Genomic DNA, 19,256 nt, shown 5'->3' with positions numbered 1-19,256 from the left:
CTGAGACTCCTTTACACTGATGAGTCGATCCGTCTATTATTTACTACAATTTGAATTGATTGTCCGATGCTCTAGTGGTCAAAAACGATTTCCCTTTCAATTAGACATTTACTTTCAAACATACTATGTATTATGACTCCTACAGCCCCCAAGTTTAAGATGAGTCATTAAAATCTATTTATGGGGAAAATAATCAATAAAGGGACGCTGGATATGTTGGGGTTTTTTTTTTTTTTTTGCTGTGTCATTAAAGTAAAAAGAATTTAATGAGATGATTTGCATTGGAGCTTAGATGTGCCAACGCTAAATGCAAATCACTGTCATTAGATTTTATGAGGGAGCAAGCGGGAACGTTTTCTTTGCTGAGATACATTAAATACAACCAAGAGGCCAATCACAGCTCAGGGATTCCTACTAGCAGTCAATCATAAAAGACAAATGTTTTTAATTTAAATGTGACGCAGTCTGAGTAAAGCCTTTTAAATCTTCCATAGGGGCGAGCCGTGTCTTACAGTAGTACGGCAGATTCCAAAACATGCGACACATTTAACCTTTTACAGAATAAATGGGTCACTAATCAGTATTTTATATATAAAAACAGAATCACATATATTCACAATAGGCTCATAAAGTGGTATAAATGCTCCGTGTCTGTTTTGCATCTTTGAACATAGTAATTTCTGTTAGTCTTTAAAGGACGCACCTTAAGCTTTATCTGTTATAACAAAAACAACCTTGATCCTCATTATTACAAAAGGATCATCAGAACTATGGTAAGAATATGTTGGCATACAACAAAAACCTCATTTAGACGAAGAGTACCACTTGTAAAATAAACTTTCTCTGATGAATATGCATCTAAACGAGCTGCAGACTCCCTGTAAACACTCACTCCTGAGTACTGATGTCTCCTGTTTCCTACTCCAGCTTGCATGTGTATACGAGGTCTCGTCTGATCTCTGTTTCTCTCTCTCTGCTTTTTTCATTCATTATTGTTTTTTTCCTTATCAGTTTAAGTGGTGTTTACCCATGAATAAATGCCCAAATCTTTCTGTCTCATTTATATAAAAAGCACTCAAATGCTTTGGAGCTGGACCAAGTAGGTTAACAGGGTATGTGTAATAGTTTCTTCTTGTCAATACAGTTGTGTTTCTTCTCAAGCACATGCTCTGCTCAGTGATAGATCCTCTTCTCCTCCAGGCGTCCAACAGCTCCTGCCAAACCAGCGGGGGTTACACACATGCTCCTCTCTACTTCTATACTTCACTATGTCGATGTGCATGTTGCCTTTAGGTGGCAGTATCTCTTCTGTCCCCGACTTTTTGTTTCCACTCTCATGTGCCAGTGGAGAATGGCAAGCGAGCTCTGTTTGATCATGTACTCTTGACCCATTCAGATGGGATGTAGTAAAAGAGGAGCGTGTAACTGACTCACATTTTTCAAGTAGCATCTTTGTAGCATAAGGCGATGCTGCCACTCTTGTTAAAAGCTAACCATCAAACTGAAACTATGCACAGGAGGATGCTTATGTGTGTCAGATGCTGGATCTAACCGAGGTTTGATTTTGCTGCAGCAGTTGTGTGATTTAGCAAACGTTCTGCATAGTAGCAGCTCCGGTTCTCTACCTATCATCTCAGTTTGTGTTGATGTAGTCGCCTTCTAGCCCCGTCTGGAGCTGTCTCATCCACTGTGTAGGTCTGGAAGACTGTCCCACAGATGTCCCACAGAAAGGCTCAGGGTAACAGCTGGGTGCTGTTTAGTAGAATTTGTCAAATTTACAAGTCAGTCCTTCTCTTTAAAAGATTTTCTCATGGAAAAAAAAAAAAAAAAAAAAACATGGCGTGAGAAAATAACCTTATTAAGAGGCAAATTTACCTTTATGAGGCTCGCTGACTTGTCACTGGAGGAAAAAACACCCACAGCATCTGTGGTTTTCATCAACAACAGTTGGAGTATGTGGACTGAAGTGACCTGACAGACGGAGAAAGCTTAGGACATGATTAGGCTCATTCTTTGTTGCTTGACTTGCTGGCTGGCCTTGCAAGACAGTGAAAAAACACAAAAAGAGTCCAGCTGTCCATAGAAATTTGGGAAAACTCACATAAATTGCCTTCAGTTTCTGTGTTACAGTTGGATTGATACAGAACATGCCCCCAAACTCTTTAATGTATAAATCTGTTACTGAGTACAGGCTTGTCTTTCAGCTTCATATAGACTATGATCTGAAGATAGTAACTCAAAATAAAAATAAAAACTTTACAGTGAGCAGTACTTTGCGCAGCAATAACCATACCAGCAGATTAGCATGCCATAGTAATGCTAGATCAGCCTGTGTTCCAGGTGTTGACTGCTCTCCAGGCACAGGCGATAGTAATTCTAGAGTCCAATTACCAGGAATCTACAACTAAACAAATGTTTAAAGCCTTTTACAACACTGTGTTGTTGTTTTGTTGTATTTTTTATGCAAAAGAAAGGTTTTATAGATGAGGATTAACTGAGACACCCCAGCTTCCCCACAAACGTCCTTCACTGCCACCTACACGCTGGATGAAAGAGTCCCAGACGGGCCTAGTCGTCTTCTTGCTCATTATTAATGGATGTCTTCAAACATGAGTACATGGACTTTTGAAATGAACTAGGACAACTCACGCATTTATTAACACACAGCTGTTATTTTAAAAAGGGACCCAAGCCATTTTGAATGTAAGCTCCCTCGTCACGCCAACAGTTCAAACAGCAGATTTGACAAAGCTCCTTCAGGCTCCCTCTTGCCGTACCTGTGTTGATAGTGATAAACAAACACAAAAGAATGCCTGGAAGAAAGCTGGGCTCATGTCCAAAACGTACAGAGTAGAGAAGTGCTGCTGCTGCTGTTGCTGCTGCTGCTGCTGCTGCTTCTGGAGAAGGCCCAGGCCAAAATGTGACTGGGGTCCCTTTCAAATGTGCTGACTCTTTAGTTTGTCCATCTTAGCAGTGACTGACACTCTTCTACCCGCCCACCTCCTCCTCTCCTACCTGTTCATCTGTGTCCTGTGTGACTCATGTCTCACTCTCGTTGTCCTGGCATTTTTTCTTCCCACGTATCTTTCACATCAGCCAGCTCTGCATGCCCTCCTCCTCATCCTCCCTCCCTTTAGCTACTCTTCTCGATATGGATGTCCACTATTATGACAATTAACTCTACCCGCTTCCCTCTGTCCTCCCTTCCCTTGTTTTGATACAAATATGGCTGCATTTGTACAAGCGAAAAAGACAAAGCAAATCATCTAGTCAATAGATTCATCCTTTGTTTCTAATTTTAGTTTTGATTTTGAACTCCATCTGGATTTTTTCTTTATCTCCCCTCTATTTTCTTTTGGTTTTGTTTGTTTCTCCTCAGTCTCTGGACTAAATATGTAGCTTTGATACTAAAAGAGGTCATTGTCTTTTTCCCATTTCGCTGCGGAGAACATTCCTTTCTCCTATTTTTCTTTTTTTTCTTTCTTTCCTTTTTTTGTTGATATTGCATACGTGTCACTGATTGAAATGGAAGGTAGGTAATGCTTTGCCTACGCACGTGATCTTTATGCAGATGAGAATGTGACAAGCACCCTAGCCTGAGTGACGTCAATGTTTCTCTCTCTCTTTCTCTTTCTCTCTATCTCTTTCTGTTGTTTACCAATGGTCTTTAACCAAATTAATTTGACTTCATCAATTATGATTTGACTCTTAAAAGATTGGATTACGTAGCGCTCTGGTTTTTCTCTTTCCTCCTTAACTTCATTCTGAAGTCCAGTATCCCGCTCTATCTTCCAGGTCCATTTCTTTCCATCTCCTTTTCTTTCTGTTTTGGTAGAATGCATTCCTGTTTGTCCAGCATCTCTCTGTTTGTTGGTGAATTAGTACATTCGTCTTATGATTTTTCACCATATTGATTTCCTCGACTGTTTCTAACAACTGTCATAAGCACCAGTGGTTATGTGTATTCTTATTATACCGCTTAGCTTTCCTCTTTCTAGTGGAGAAGGGCTCTTCTTTCTGCAAGAATCAGTTGGCGCTTTTGTTGTATCTTTAGATTACGAGGCAGTTCAGACAGACACGATAATGCATGCGGAAGCTGTATGTGCTTTTATGCAAAGCGCCTTTTGGAGATTTACCCTCTTTTTATAACCTGCTTACAATGAGCGGCGTGTTAGTGTGCATCAGTTTTTAGTCCCTACACTCCCACTGAATCACTTATCTAAGTTCTATTTTTGTTGAATGCTCAAAATAGAGGCTTCCTCTACCACGCACTGATTAAAGGATAAGGCTGGCATTGCTCTGTTTTTTCTTACTATCAACAAATCCCTTGAAAACACCAAAGCTAACAATGTGTTTGTCTGTTTGTCAGACACAAATCCACTGGTTTCTACTGAGATGTTTTAAATGTGGTTCACAAATATACGCTTTCATTTTTTTTAAACAAGACTCCACACTCACAATATCTTTGGACAGAGATTGTGCGAAATGCTAACATCAGCAAGCTAACATGCTCATAAAGATTATGCTGATGTTCTTAGGCTTGTTAGCATGCTAACATTTGCAAATTAGCACTTAGAGCTAAGAGAGAGAGAAGAGCTAAGGCTGATATCTTATTAGTTTGTTGCTATGTATGCAGCCTTCAAATGAGCTTGTGGTAATGACTCGGGAATTTGTGTACACAAAATGCTTATGGTGTGGTAAAGCATCCTCGACAAATCAATCACTGTTAATAATTCATCCATAAGTTATCCCGCTGTCAATATCTTTTATAATAGGTGCGATAATGGACTCTAAACAACTTGCGTCTCTGATGGCAGCCATTTTGTTGTAAACAAATTAAACTCCACGGTGCTCAGATGACATGTATGACTATGTCGCTGGTACCCTTCTGTCCATCGCCACATAAAGCCTCCACAAACAATTTGATCTTAGCTCCAATTAGTTCCCAATAGAGGGGTTCCAGACCAACTTTCTGCCACGAAAAGAATTGTAGGCGGAGATGTCTGCTTCCAGGCTAGAAACCTTTACTGCATGATGGAAATGTTTAAGGGATATCAAAGTTATTATAGATCAGCCTTTATCCAGTTGGATCGCAAACCAAATCTCATGGCAATGTTGCCATTTAGGTAGCACTCCAAAAAAAAAAATGGCAACCTCAAGGTGGTGCGAGAGGATACCAAGGGGATCACCTGACGAAAGGCTGACGATGACGTTGCTGTTTTACAATCATGCTAAAGGCTCTACGTAAGGGGTAGTGAGCTCCTAAACATACCCCACATACCCCACTCAAACAGGAGTAAAGTGTATTTGTTAGTTATTCATTAATACACATTTGGAGTTCTAGTGAGTATTTACCACACCACAATGACATGACAGTATTTAACTTCCTGGTAATGGAGGAACATTTGTCACACCCTTTGTGAAATATGGCTCACTGTTTGTAATTGCTTTTGGACAGATGAATAATCTAGCATGCTGTGATACTACATTGGTTTTTGTGGGATTTGTTGACATTAAGAAAAATATATAATATTATATTTGTAATATTGCCTGCCACATCCTCTGAATCATTAAACTAATTTTATAAAACTAGTTGATTCTCAGAGAAAGTTTTCGCCTTAAAATCCTGTCATATTCTTATTGTCTTATCATTTAGGTGCAGCTTCGCTGATCTTTCACAGACTAAATGCTTTTTATTGGGTTCTCAGTTAGTCAGTCCTCCCAAAAATACCATCTTATTGTCTTGAAATGTGGATGAACACAGGAGAATCTCAATAATAGCATAATCCTCACTGTTGCTACGTAGCAACGGGTCCCTGGAACCACATTAATGGGAACGTTTGCCATTGTGAGAGCTTTAAGTGTCCTATATCAAGGAGGTCATGAGGACATAGCCCTGTAAACATGCCAGGCAGTAAAATAAGGCATGTCCCGTGATAGATGCTACATGGAAAGATAAAAGGTAAAGAAAATCCCTCCAACTCTCTCCAGCCAGTTGCTCTGTGATGTCCAGGAAGGTGACTGGCCCCAGAGGATTTACTCTCTGTGTGAGGGACTCCCTGCACATTGTGGTTTTCCTCTTTGCTTTTGAGTTCTTTTCTATTGATTTCCATGCATTGTCTCATGAGTCACTGGCAGGGAAGGGTTTTGTGTCTTTTTCTCTTGCATTTTGTGAATCTAATGATGCACTTATGTTGCCCCACTTTTCCCTTTTCTTCATACCTTACCTACTAAAGGAGGGAATGCCACTTTATTGGTAAGTGGATGTTAACCAGAAGGGAGTTAAACAAGAGTAACCATTAAAAAAAAATCAAAGAAAATGGGTCGCTGTTCACATCTCAGCAATTGTCTTCAGGAAAAAAAATCCAGAAAGAGAAAATTGAGTAGCAGACGATTTGTTTTCTGATTCGATTGATTCAATAATTGTGATCTTTATTTTGTTCCTTCCATTTCTGTGATGTTCCGTCAAGTTGTCTTCTCTTTCTGTTTTGTTTCATTTTTTTAACCATTACTAAAAGAAAAAAAAAAAAAATGAAGAAGTCCTCTTTTTCTACTTTACACGATCTGTAGCTCTGTACTTTCTGCCTCTGCTCTTAAACTTATTTGGTTCACAGTTTTCTTTTCTTTTCCCTCTCTTCCTCCTCTTCCTAGTTTTTTTGTTTGTTTTTGCGACTATGATTTCTTCAACTCATTATGGTTTTGCATGCCAAGTATTGCATGCGCTGCACCATAGAGGACTATCTATAAGCCATATGGAGAGAACCTAGACCTTTTTCTTTTAGATGTTTACCTTCTTTTGGCAAGTACACCGTAGCTCTCAATCACCAACCGGAAAACACTCTGATGCTATTTTTGTCCTTTTTTCTTTTTGTTTTCTTTTTTTTTTCCTTTTGTTGGTCATCATTTCTCTACAGAAGCTCCGTCTGCTGACCGCTAGCTCGGCAAGCATCCAGTCCACTCTGCTGAGAGAGCACAAGCTCCACAGCGCCCCCAGCAGGAGCCAAGCGGGACAGATGTGCGCTGCAGGAGAGGCTGGGAGTGTGGACGGCAGGGGCACAGCTGTAGGGAGCTCCGTAAACCAGACGTCAGGGAGGAGAGGGGGTCAGAGAGGTCAGAATAAGAGCTCCCACTCCCCTGCTCACAGCAGCGACTCCACCCACTCCCAGCACAACCACGCTCACAGAGGGAGGAACTCTCGTCACCAGAGAAAGTAAGATTTTCAGGCTTTTATCACTGCCGGGAGTTTCCACTTTAGCTTTGCTGCTGAGAGAGAATTATTTACCATCATTACATTTCCCATTACCCCAGGACAAAAGGTGGCCACTCTTCCAAGCGTAACCGCCGCTCTAGTCGGGGCCAGGCACACCATCGGAGCCCATCAGCATCTCCAGGACGCCACTCACACACGTCAGGAAGGAAGAACGAGGAATCCCGGAGCAAAGCAAACCTCAGACAGCGCAGCAGCTCCTGGAGCAGCGGGCGTTCATCCTCACACTCCGCCTCCAGAGACAGAGGCCCCAGCAAGGCCAAGTCCCCACACAACAGACAGAACAACTCCAGGTGAAACCCCGCTCTCTGCCCCCCCTTATCTTTCAGCCTCTCATCTAGATCTGTGAATTCTGATCATGGTGTATGTGTGTGTGTGTGTGTGTCACGCAGAGAGAGGGACAGCCCTAACCGCTCTGACACCGACAGCCGAGCTCGCCGCCGCTCACGCAGCTACTCACCCATCCGCAAAAGAAGAAGAGATTCCCCCAGCTTCATGGAGGCTCGCAGGATCACCAGGTAATAAACCTCCTCCTCCTATTTTTAACATTTCTATACATTTATTCTCAAACATCTACCTCGAGGACTGAGCTTCAGAATACTACAGGAGTCTTGTTGTCATCGACAGGGCTGACTTCCATCATCAGCCTTTACACGTCTGGAATTAACTGCACTTAAGCACCACACACTTTAATGTCTTACAATTAAACCATGTCCCATAATTTTGCAGCCCTGCACTCAAGATGGGGCAAAAGTCATTCTTTTACAGCTTGAAATTACAGCAATGACATGCTGAGGGCATTTGTTCATACTCTAAATCCTTTCTGTTAAAGTAAAAAAAAAAACGCAAGAAGAAATGGATGTAGTCATTACAAGGGTGAAGTCAGAGAAACTGTTATTTTATACCTGCTTTATACCTTTAGATCAATCTTTCTGCTAACAAGATATGACGATGAGCTTTCTCTAGTATCAGTGGATGTTACAGATGTTATTAAAATGCTTTCATCATTTTTTATTTCCTTTAGAGACCTAATAGTTTATAAAGGCTACATATTTACACTGTCCCTCAATGCCTCATGACGGATAACTGCTCAGTTAGCAAAAGATGTACATACACAGAGAAAAAACTGTTTTCAGCTCTGAATGGTGCCTGCAGTCTTCCTCTCAGGATGCCCTAACCACCTCAAGAAATGAGAGAAGTCCATGTTTATGTTGCCTGAGTGGGAAAAAAAACAAAACTTCAAATGACTTCCTGAGCACACAGTGACAGTTGAAGCTGTGAAGCTGGACAGTAAGTAACTGGTCTAATATTAATATTCACTTCTTGAAAACAACAGGAGCTCAGGCTTGCTGCTTTATACCCACACCAATGAAAAGTGCAAACTTTAAAACAAAGAATCTCTTCACTGCAATCTCCATGCCAACAACAGGTTGAACAGTCCAGCTGTTTCCCCCGTGTTTCTTGAAGCTATGGTCTCTATCTCCTGCTTCATATTTCACTAACTGATATGGTAGCTCTGTTAGATTTGGATTGAATACAAGTAGTAGAAGCAAAAGAAGTTGTGCTTTAAAATGAATCAGTAAACATGGGTCGTCTTATCAAATGATGCAGTTCAATTAGAGATAAGTTATTTAACATAAAGTGAACAGAGTGCTTCACTGGGTTAAAATAAGCTGCAATGAAACAATATGTCTGTTTGAACTCTTAATGTCTCATTTCTTAGTATCTTGTTTTCTTCTCACTTTTTAAACTCACTTCTTACTTAGATTTTTTGCAGAAATGTGTGTAAGACTTGTGCTGGAAATGTTTTCAAGACGAACAAAAACAGAGGAAGAAAGTGTTTCTGTGTCACCTCTACTGGGTGAAATGTATGTACCTTGTCATCTTTCACTCCCATCCCAAAGGTCCTGATTCCAAGACAACAGGATGCTGCTGAACTCATCTGCTGCAGGCTAGTTACCCTGGTAACAGTTGCCGTGCAGCAGGACCCTGCTAGTCTGACTCCTGAAGCTCGACTGAACGGCAAATCATCAGGAGTTCCCCTGAGTAAACCTGGCCTCCTCCTGTTTTTGTTTTTTTCTCTCTGTCCTCTGTCTGCTCCTTCATCTCCCTCCTGAAACTCACACCAACTCTAATGCTGCACTTTCTGCGGTTATGCACTAATGTTATAACACAGGGAGGCAGAGATTAAAATGCTATCAAGGCTTACTTAAGCGGGTGCCCTGTTATTGTGCAGACTGCGGACTCCTGCTGCAGATACAGAAGACAAAAGCTAAGGTGGAGTTATCTGCAGCAGTCCTGGAATGACAAGGTGAAGCACACCTTGTAGCAGCAGGGATACCTTGATAGCGTATTATCTCTCTCCACACTGTTGACTCTTGATTTTCCTGGGTGTTGGCCTCCACTGAGAAGAAAAGGTTCTTTTGGGAGCTAACGGCTAATTACCTTGCAGGAAGCACTTCCAGGGTGGCTATTAACAAGGCAATCAAAGCTTAAGCTTCAACTAACAACATGCATTTTTCTGTGTGTGTGAGTATATAGAGAGTGTGAGTGTGTTTGAACAGCTTCCTTTAATCCACATAGCTGCTCTCTTTCAGATCCTGTACTGATCATAAGTCTACCACATTTGTGACCTAACACTGATCTGCTGTCATCCAACCAAATCTTAACACATCACATGTCTGTATGTTGTCAAAGATCTCACTGTCTGATTTCTCCTCCCGTGCTCCAGCGCCAGGAAGCGGCCGATCCCGTACTACCGGCCCAGCCCTTCTTCGTCCAGCTACGACAGCAGCCCGTCGCGGTCCAGCCACAGCCGCAGCCGCAGCTACAGCAGCTACAGCCGCAGCAGGAGCCACAGCCGGAGCCACAGCAGGAGCCGGAGCCGCAGCCGGAGCTGGAGCCGGAGCCGCAGCCAGAGCCGCAGCTGGAGCCGCAGCAGGAGCCGCTGCCGCAGCCACCACAGCTACTACAGCCGCAGCAGCTACGAAAGCCCGGGCTTCTGAGCGCAGCACAGGAAGGAAGACAAAAACACACGTGCTGTTGAATTTACTGCACTCCGGTTCAGTCATCCCGTATCTTTCACAAGCCCTTCAACAGTGGTTGCACTCCTGTAGAGTCCAGGGTCCTAACTCCTCCACCCTGAGCCATTCTGTCCAGACACAGAGCCTGGATCAAAGAGGAGCGATGTATTTTGATATAGCACATAACTATCAAATTGGCTGTCACTGTTCACGTCTTCACATATATAAGATATTTGAGGAAAATGGGTTTTCAAATGTCAAAAATGAATTGGCTGAGCCCAAAGAACAAATTTCGCTGTATGTTAGCACTTTCTTTCTCATCTTCCACAAAGCAACCAAAAATGAATTCATTCAACAACTATAGATATATATATATATATGTATGTGTATATATATACTGTATAAATATATATGCTGAAAAGAGGGGCTGAGTAGGAGACAAAAAGAAGACCGACACATCAAAGGAGAACAGCTTAGTGTACATTTCAGACTTTTTCCCCATCATCATGTACTCCATCCCCCCAAAGACTTCCATTTCATCGAAGCACAGTGATCAACTGAATGAGAACAAAAGAGAAGTCTGCAGATGAATTAGGAAACAAACAAAACAACAAACTTTTTTTTAATGATTACAAACGGTATTGTATAGATTTGTCTGTATAGTTGTAAACTCTCTTAAGTTCTGGCTTTGTAAACTATGCACTGTATATTCCATATAGTTTGAGGAGGTCTGTTTAGCATGATCATCAGGAGAGACTCGCTGCTCCAAGAAGAGTACCTGATCGAAATGAAGGGTGCCAGGGTGCATCTGTGCACCCTCTGACTGACTATGTATTATTTACTCTCTTCCCTGTTTAAATGATTATGTTCATTCTGCTAACCCTGTATGTGTGAGTGTCTGTGTGTGTCCGCGCGAATGTGTGTGTGTGTGTGTGTGTGTGTGTGTGTACCTCCTCTGCAAAGATCAGCGAGGTAATAATATTTGTGTACAGGGATGTAGCCTGCGTCTGGGGCTGCTGTGTGGAACTGTACAGGAAAACCATCTGCAAAAATTCTCCATGCACTTCATGTGTGTTGACCTCAACTATTTATGAATTTACTGTATTTATTAGTTATTTATTGGGTAATTTATTGTCTAATTTATTTGTCATTTTCAACGTAAGGCAGCCGGATCATGCTTTGAAGATGAGATTGCTGAAGATGTATTCCTGTTTTTTTTTTTTGTTTTTTTTTTTAACTGTACTGTGTCCATGTTTTTCACAGAGACGGTTTATTGTGTCGACTTCTTGAAACCACGACGGGATTAGCAAGCAGTGTTTAAGAAGCTCTGAGTTTAGCCAGTGGAACTGCGTCTTTGTCCACATGTACTCCTATTATCGCTTCCATGGCCCATTCTAATGGTTCATTTTACAGCAGGCCATTGGGGCCTTGCCTATAGGAATGAACGATGGATCGGCCTTGAGTAGAACAACATCTCCTTGTGTTGAGAGGAGAATCCATCATTCCACTCTACCGTATGTTTCCAGCCACTGCATACTTCAGTCCCTTTGTATAATGGGCCATAACAAACCACACTTCTATCAGAAGTCCCCTGGTTAGCTTCAAGAGAACGTGTGTGATAGCAGAGCCGTGACAGCGGCAGGGTCCGTCTGCAGCTTCAGCAGGACGAACAACAAACTGGTGATCCAATCAGGGACCACCCAAGTCTTCCTTACCATTCGTCCAGTCTCATGCCACTCACACAGTGTTGCAATCCCAGTGTAATCAGATTTATGATACTCTGCAAACCTGTTCATTTACTCCAAGTATAGCATTGCCCCTTTGGTGCAGATCCTTCTTTGTATTGTACAAGTTATTATACCTGACAATAAACCGAAACAAATGGGGAAATAATCAAACCTTCGTCTCGCTCTTTCTCTCTAACATCAGGTGCAGTGGAGTGATGCCTTGCAGGCGTTGTGTGTGTGTTTTCCTACAGATGGCACTGATGAGAACCTTCCAGTACCTGTTGCTACAAATGAAAACTTGAAACCTGCTCAAAAATGAGCTAGAATGTTCTCCAGCTATACCAACTGCTCAAGCCTCCAGTCCAACAAGGACCGAGGGAGGATGTGGTCTATTTTAAAGACCGATATCACATATCAATACCATAGAGCTGTACAGTACAGCATGTGATTATGTTTGCTTCACTAAGACCTGAACTAAATCTTCTGAATAATAAGTTTGAGTCATCGTCCTTTGCGCTGTCAAGGTTGTTGTTCCTTCTCTTCTCTTTGTAACATTTAGAGAGACATGACCCTGAAGCGAAAGAGAATTTTTTCATGGCAGACGGTTTGAACTGTCACAGGTGAAAACAAACTTTTTTAATGATGCATCAGTTCCACCACTAATTGAGCTTCTTGGACAACACCAAGATCCCCTGACTTTAATCTTACTCAAATGTTTTGTCCTGATGAGTTTAATCCTCTTTGCTAGAACCTTCTGTCTTCTGCTCAGGTTTATTTACCACCTGCTAATGTTTCTAGTACATGGCTCGCAGTGTTTTTATAGCTGCATATTCACGTTGATATCTTCCTTCAGTAATCTGTTTGCTTATCCATCTTTCAGTCGAAGCTGGTCAAATACACTTGGCTGCATCCGTGGAACCAACCATTCTGCTCACACCACATATAAGGTAATACATGAGGAACACACCAGAGCTGTTTTCCTGTGAAGCGTCTTCATAAATTTGTCCCCATGCCGTGTCTTCATGAGCTCTAGGACATTGGCAAGTGTTTCAGAGGAGGGAGGCTGTGCGAGCTAATCTACCGGTGGCCACATCAATTATAAATAATCTTTAAGGTTATAGGAAGGCGGCATCCTGACAGTAAAAAACAAACCTTGACTCAGCACTGGAACTGAGTGTTTGTCAGTTTTATGCAATACTTAAATCCATATATAACATCCAGACTGAAGTGAACAAAGCTTGGCGGTGGTATTGTGGAGTCTGTGGGAGACTGAACCATCTCGTTCCCTTTATGTGTAGAGCCTAGAAGTGCAGGGTGACAGGCTGCAGAGCAGGAGCCCTTTTATAGCAGAACATCTCAAGTCAGCGCCAGGGTGAAGGTGGCGGGAGAATGTGTGTGGCGCACAATAAAGGCTGTCAGAAACTTTAAAATACCCCAGCTTATTTATATCAGGTTTGTGATGTTAATAGCATGGGAGTGGGGGTGAGGAGTAAATGAATATATAACTGATGTGATAACAGCCAACTGAAAATATTGTGAATGTGTCTCTCCACATAAGTATTAACTTAGAAATGTTCATATATAAAATCAACTCATTCTTTGAGTTTTTATGAGGTCGATGATGATGTGGCCTTTCTTGTGCTGTGTGTCACCATCATCTATACATATAGAAATAGCATATTAGTCTGTATGTGCTCAGCAGACTGACAGCATTCTCCCAGATTGTTCTGGCTGTTTTGGACGCCCAGAGCAGGAGGTGGGGGGGGATTACAAATCACATGGAGGAGGAGGGGTTAACAGTGCACTAGGCAGCTGTTACTGGGGACGGCCTTCCTGTTGGATTCCATTCGGGTGCTACCTCCTCCACAAATAGATATTCGAGCACTTTCCATAAGCATTTCAGGGGTGTGATCTGAGGGGGCTTGAGTCAGAAGGGAGGGCTCCGTTGACAGGGGTGGCGTGTATAAAAGCTCAGAGCTGAGAAGGCAGACAGAACAATATTGTCACAGAGGCCAAAGGGCTCTTCATCAGCAGACAGCAGCACTCCTCTTCCACCTGAACGCAGCCATCATGACCGAGAGACGTATTCCTTTCACCCTGCTCCGCACCCCGAGCTGGGACCCATTCCGTGACTGGCACCAGAGCAGCCGCATATTTGACCAGACCTTTGGCATGCCGGCCATGCCAGAGGACTTCCCAGCATTGCCTTGCACGCACTGGCCGGGCTACCTGAGACCCTCCATCCTGACTCCAGAAATGGGAGCCATGATGTATCCCAACCCCATGGTGGCCCAGCAGGCTCGGGCGCTGTCCCGCCAGATGAGCAGCGGTATGTCAGAGATCAAGCAGACTCAGGACACCTGGAAGGTGTCCCTGGATGTCAATCACTTCTCGCCTGAGGAGCTGGTGGTGAAGACCAAGGATGGTGTGGTGGAAATCTCTGGTGAGTACTGTTTGCATAGTTGTCCACTGCATGCTGATTTAAAGGTGTTTTTAAAACCTCATTACAAAGCTGGGGCATTCTTTTCCTGTCAGGGACCATAGTTTGAATGACCCACTCCATGTAACAGTAATACTAACGTAGCTGTATGCAGGACAGATACTGGTAGGTCAGAAATCTCACTTGCTGTCTGTAAGTGCTTGTCTTTCATATGTAAAACAAAAACTGAGACAAGACTAAACAAAAATACAGAAGACAAAAAGGCAGGAAACCTTTTGTATTTGGTCAATCACAAGGCAGATGCATTGCTGCAGAGTTACATAACATCTTGAGACAATGCACTGTGTTCCGGGACACGGGAGGGCGGTGGAGGAGTTTGGCTACAAGCCCGCTAGACGCAACACAACACCCAGTTCAACACAAGGGAGTCGACTCTTAGAGCAGAGATGAACACAGAGTAAAAACATTTTCTCCTCTCGCCATTGAAACGTTTTCACTGTCAACCTGAGTTCGTGAAGGTCCAAACCAAACCTGAAGAAAGTGTGTAATGGATCATAAAATAGCTCAGCTCTCTGAAGCCTTGTGCGCCCTTTATCTCTGAGCAAGTGTCAGCCTCTCACAGAGAATCACACTCTCAGAGCAGAGCCATGACTCACCCGGTGCGTCTGCTGCTTTAAAAGGACTGCTGGATCTAGTCCAGGTAAAAGGTCCGGGCCCTGAATGTGTCCAATATATCTCCGCTGAGAGACTGGACCTCGTCAGGAACAGAGATAAACAAAGTCCAAGTGGGATTTGCCACCTCATGTTTCATATGCCACTAGTGAACACGGTTGGCATGTTTGCAGATGATTTCAGTGGGTTAATGAAGAATTTCGTATATGTGCTAGAGTGCAGCCTCTCCTCAGTCATCTTCATGCTCAGAACTAATGGCCCTTCATGTAGCAGTAGAAATAGTGGCTGCTCTGCTCGGTCCAGCTGGACACTCACTCACAGTAGCACTTTGGTGCTGTTGGAATAAAGGACGGCTCCATGGGGACAGTGACCTTCATCAGCCCGTTGTCACAACAAACATGTGACTGTATTTAGAGCCAGGAACAAGGACAGTGTCTCAACATCACAGCCAGGTATCTGAGAGACGAGAGGCTGAGACTGATGAGGATATTCTGTTCCTGATGTGGCCACATGGACAGAAGCTGGACAAAAAAACTAAAACATCGTAGTCATAGTACTGTACATAGTATCTAGAATTAATATTATACAGTGTAGTGGTAAACAAGCACGTCATGACATTTTGGGAAATTCTTTTCTTTTATGGCAAACAATCCTTGAAAAGATTCTAAAAGTAGGCTAAATACGAAGCTACCTCCAGTAGATGGTTAGCCTAGCCTAACAACAAACACCTCTGAAAATCATTAATTATTAAAATGTACAAAAACTTAACTACATAATCCACTCTTAGAGGTACTAGCACACTGTGGGACAACGTACCGAACAATTTTTTTCGGCACAATGAAATTTTAGACATCTTCAAGGTTAGGACAACCCTCGAAGAAGCCACTACACCTAGCCTCACAGGAATTCTAAGCTAGGCTAACCATCCCTTAGATCTACTGTTAGCTTGGCTAGCACAGACACCACTGTGGTATAATCTGCACTCTTACGGAGCAAATCAACATGACCATTGGTCTAACACCCTGCTGCTGTATGCGTAACAATAAAACTACGCTAAGCCAGCTCTTGGTTTAGCATAGATTGAAGACTGGAAATGGCTAAACTAGTGCTGTCACAAAAGCAGCAACATGTCGACAATTTTATGCCGAGGCCGTTTTTGTACATATCAAACAAGAAATAACATATTCTACTCTTAAGTGTCCAGTGTGTTTACAGAGGAATTTTGACACATCTTTGTGCTAAGCTACGTAAAACCGACTGCTAGCTATAGCTTCATATTTAGCATGCAGACACGAGGGTGGGATTTTCTCACATAATTGTCACATATAAAATTTCAGACCGTTTCACTGACATTTTAGCTTTGTATTTGACATTAAGTATATAGTAGTTAAATAAAATATTAGACAAAGGCGTTGCAGCAACAAAAATATAAGTGCAGGCTAGGGCCTGGGATTTTTCACCTACAGTTTGACTTGTGATGGCAGGAAAGCCCCAGGCGTGACTAATGTTCCTAAGGACGGTCACGTCCTATCAAGTGTGTTAGTGGATCACAACAAAGGGCCAGCATGCACGGTGTTGGGAACCCTGCACTGCCTCGCCTAAATGGAACACAGCTGTTGTTACTGTTATGAATCACTACACCTGTGCTTTTCCCGCTGCTCTGAAAATGATTTACGGCGCGCGGTGGCTCAGTGAAATGCCTGAGTCAGAATTAACAATACTTACACATGCTCTTTTCACTACTGACAAAATGAAGATGCCCTGGTGAACGTCACGTTTTAAATCTTGCATTTTTAAATCTCACGTTTAAAAATGTAATCTTAGTTATATATAGTTGTTCATACACCTTAGGTTTAGTGTATGGGTGCAGTTAGTGCATCATAATGCATTGTTTTAGTTACGCCTTCTTAAAGTGACACATTTAGGTAAAAGCAATGATGTCTGTGTCCACAGGGAAGCATGAGGAGAGGAAGGACGAGCACGGTTTTGTGTCCAGGAGCTTCACCAGGAAATACACGTAAGTACTGTTGCTCATTATATATCATTTATCAAAGCATTCATTCTTATCCACAGTAGTTTTTTTTCCTGATCATCAGTATGTAGTCCAGTTAATTCAATGAAGATAGTGACTGTGCAACATCACTTCAAAACTATCCAGATTTATACCTAAACATGGGTTAGCTGTGGCTGCTTGGTGAATATTCATGGAGGAAATGCATTTCTCAGGCTGGGTTCAGATTCCTGGCGTTTTCTTATCACGGCCCAGCTTCCGTGAACCTCTTTAGTTTTGGGTCGTTCCGGCCTGTAGAGGGCTTGTCGCTGCTGATAGCATGAATTTCATGCTCTGAAAAGCAGCAGCAGCAGCCTCCTAGCGTCCGTCTCTTCTCTGTCTGAGTTGGTAGCTTCATAGGGCTCTGCTGCCATCCAGGGGCCGTGACGCTGAGAGGGGGACATGAGCTGCCCATAGATCAGATTTTACCACATCAAGTATCATTCAGGCCATGGTGTTTCAGTCTTTGTTTAAGACAGTGGTAGTCAAAGCCTTTTGTTTTATCAAGGCATGAGCTCTTTCTTAGAATAATAACCTAATTGCGTGTCCTTGCTCCCCTCCAGCCTCCCCTCCATAGCCAGCGCTGAGAAGGTGACTTCCTCCCTGTCTCCTGAGGGGGTGCTGACCGTGGAGGCTCCTTTGAACAGGCCGGCCATCGAGTCCTCAGAGACCACGATACCTGTCCAAGTGGACAACAAAGGTAGCGTGGTGAAGAAGTAGGAAGGGAAGCAGTGCAGCGTCTTCCATCCACCCACCCATCCAACACTCACAAACACACACATTCAAATAAGCACTTTTTCTACAATCTGCTTCTAGAAAGGTGAGACGGCAGCTTATCGCTCTTCCTAAACCTGGCTTGTTCAGGTGCGAGGCAGACGAAAGCGTGGGATTACCCTCGCTCTCCTCTTTCCCCTCCATCTCTGGTAATGAGCCAACCCCAGCTGAGTGCACTGTGTAAACACATCTGCAGCAGTACCATATGCCTGCTCTTTGTGCTGTAATTACACTCTTCATCTGAATATGGGAAATTTCAGCTTAGCCTCGCTCACAGCTTCTTCTCGCTATCTCTCGCGTACACACATACACCTTTCTCTTTTCTACTGAGTAAATCCCCTTCATGCTGCCTCTTTGGATACACTCAAGACAACAGCGAAGCGGACTGTGAGAGCAGTGATCTTGTAAATTAAGGAACTAAGATCCCAAGAGAGGGTGCACACCACCTCTCTAAGTACAAAACTATGCTTGTTAACCATTGCACTGGGGTCTCCCTGGACTGGAAAATGACTGGTTTCATCTGCAGCTGTCTTTGGAAACTATTCAAAGAATAAAGAACACGCAGCATATTGAGTCTCTTCTTTTCTGTTGCAAACTCTGCTGTTTGTGTGCATGGTGGTGACGTACAATAGGCGGTCTTCATGCAGAGTGGCGTTCTGAAGCAGCCACTCTGAGCTTTGTGTGTTATACGTTGATAAACAGGAAGGTAGTTACAAAACGGAAACGCTATGCTTCTTAATGTGACGGCATCTTATGCTAAATTATTCATCTGATGGTCGTCCGTGCAGAGGAGAGCAAGCGGAACATGTCAGCCCCCGTGAATGATGCAGGCAGCTCATTCTTAACAAGATGCTGCCTTTAACATTTTGACATTTAACAATGGCGCCCTCCATCAGGCTGTCTGATCCCTACACAGTCCCACGGTGGAGGAGGCTTCATTAAGACTAAACCACGGTGACTAAAACATTACTTAAACTTTGTGTCCTTTAATTACAGCTTCCCCATTAAGTCAGTGAGTATAAAAGCTACATCGTAATATTCACAACAAGCCTGCACGTAATGATCTAATGAAATTCGGTTTTAATGTGTGAATCTGAATAAAGTGACCTTCAGCGGACAGGCACGGTTTGAGTGCTGGGTGGGTCCGCACTTCATAAGGTAAGAGAAAAACTGATAAGGCGGTTGATATATGAGACGGGTGTCATATGGACCGAGAGAAACCGAGCCGCCTCCTCTGCTCTGCCTCTGCACTGAAATGTGTCATAACTCCCAAATTGCATAATTCCATCATACAGAATGTCTC

The 19,256-nt window shown here is 43.0% G+C and overlaps 2 protein-coding genes across 2 annotated transcripts in view; both read left to right on the top strand.

The window, feature by feature from the left end:
* The window catches only part of srrm3 (serine/arginine repetitive matrix 3), a gene marked incomplete at its 3' end in the record, with an annotated part of 36,791 nt that extends 26,519 nt beyond the window's left edge, over positions 1-10,272 (top strand). Inside the window, exons 10-13 of the mRNA XM_084564079.1 lie at positions 6,915-7,210; positions 7,309-7,560; positions 7,660-7,785; positions 9,999-10,272. Of these exons, the coding sequence (XP_084420205.1) occupies positions 6,915-7,210; positions 7,309-7,560; positions 7,660-7,785; positions 9,999-10,272 (948 nt within the window). The remainder of the gene's footprint in view (positions 1-6,914; positions 7,211-7,308; positions 7,561-7,659; positions 7,786-9,998) is intronic.
* Positions 10,273-14,034: 3,762 nt separating this feature from the next.
* Positions 14,035-18,704, top strand: hspb1 (heat shock protein, alpha-crystallin-related, 1). Its single transcript, XM_084564387.1, has 3 exons — positions 14,035-14,460; positions 17,083-17,146; positions 17,743-18,704. Exons 1-3 carry the CDS (start codon positions 14,088-14,090, stop codon positions 17,897-17,899), a joined length of 594 nt encoding a protein of 197 aa, XP_084420513.1. The 5' UTR covers positions 14,035-14,087; the 3' UTR covers positions 17,900-18,704.
* Positions 18,705-19,256: the final 552 nt, after the last annotated feature.

Source organism: Chelon labrosus (assembly GCF_963514085.1).
Source record: "Chelon labrosus genome assembly, chromosome: 17".
Lineage (NCBI taxonomy): Eukaryota > Metazoa > Chordata > Actinopteri > Mugiliformes > Mugilidae > Chelon > Chelon labrosus.
This window is presented reverse-complemented; position numbering and strand designations above follow the sequence as displayed.

Coding starts and splice junctions, on each gene's coding strand:
- hspb1 (XM_084564387.1), top strand. CDS start 14,088: ATGACCGAGAGACGTATTCCTTTCACCCTGCTCCGCACCCCGAGCTGG. Junction 14,461..17,082: donor TGGTGTGGTGGAAATCTCTG/GTGAGTACTGTT, acceptor CTGTGTCCACAG/GGAAGCATGAGGAGAGGAAG. Junction 17,147..17,742: donor AGCTTCACCAGGAAATACAC/GTAAGTACTGTT, acceptor GCTCCCCTCCAG/CCTCCCCTCCATAGCCAGCG.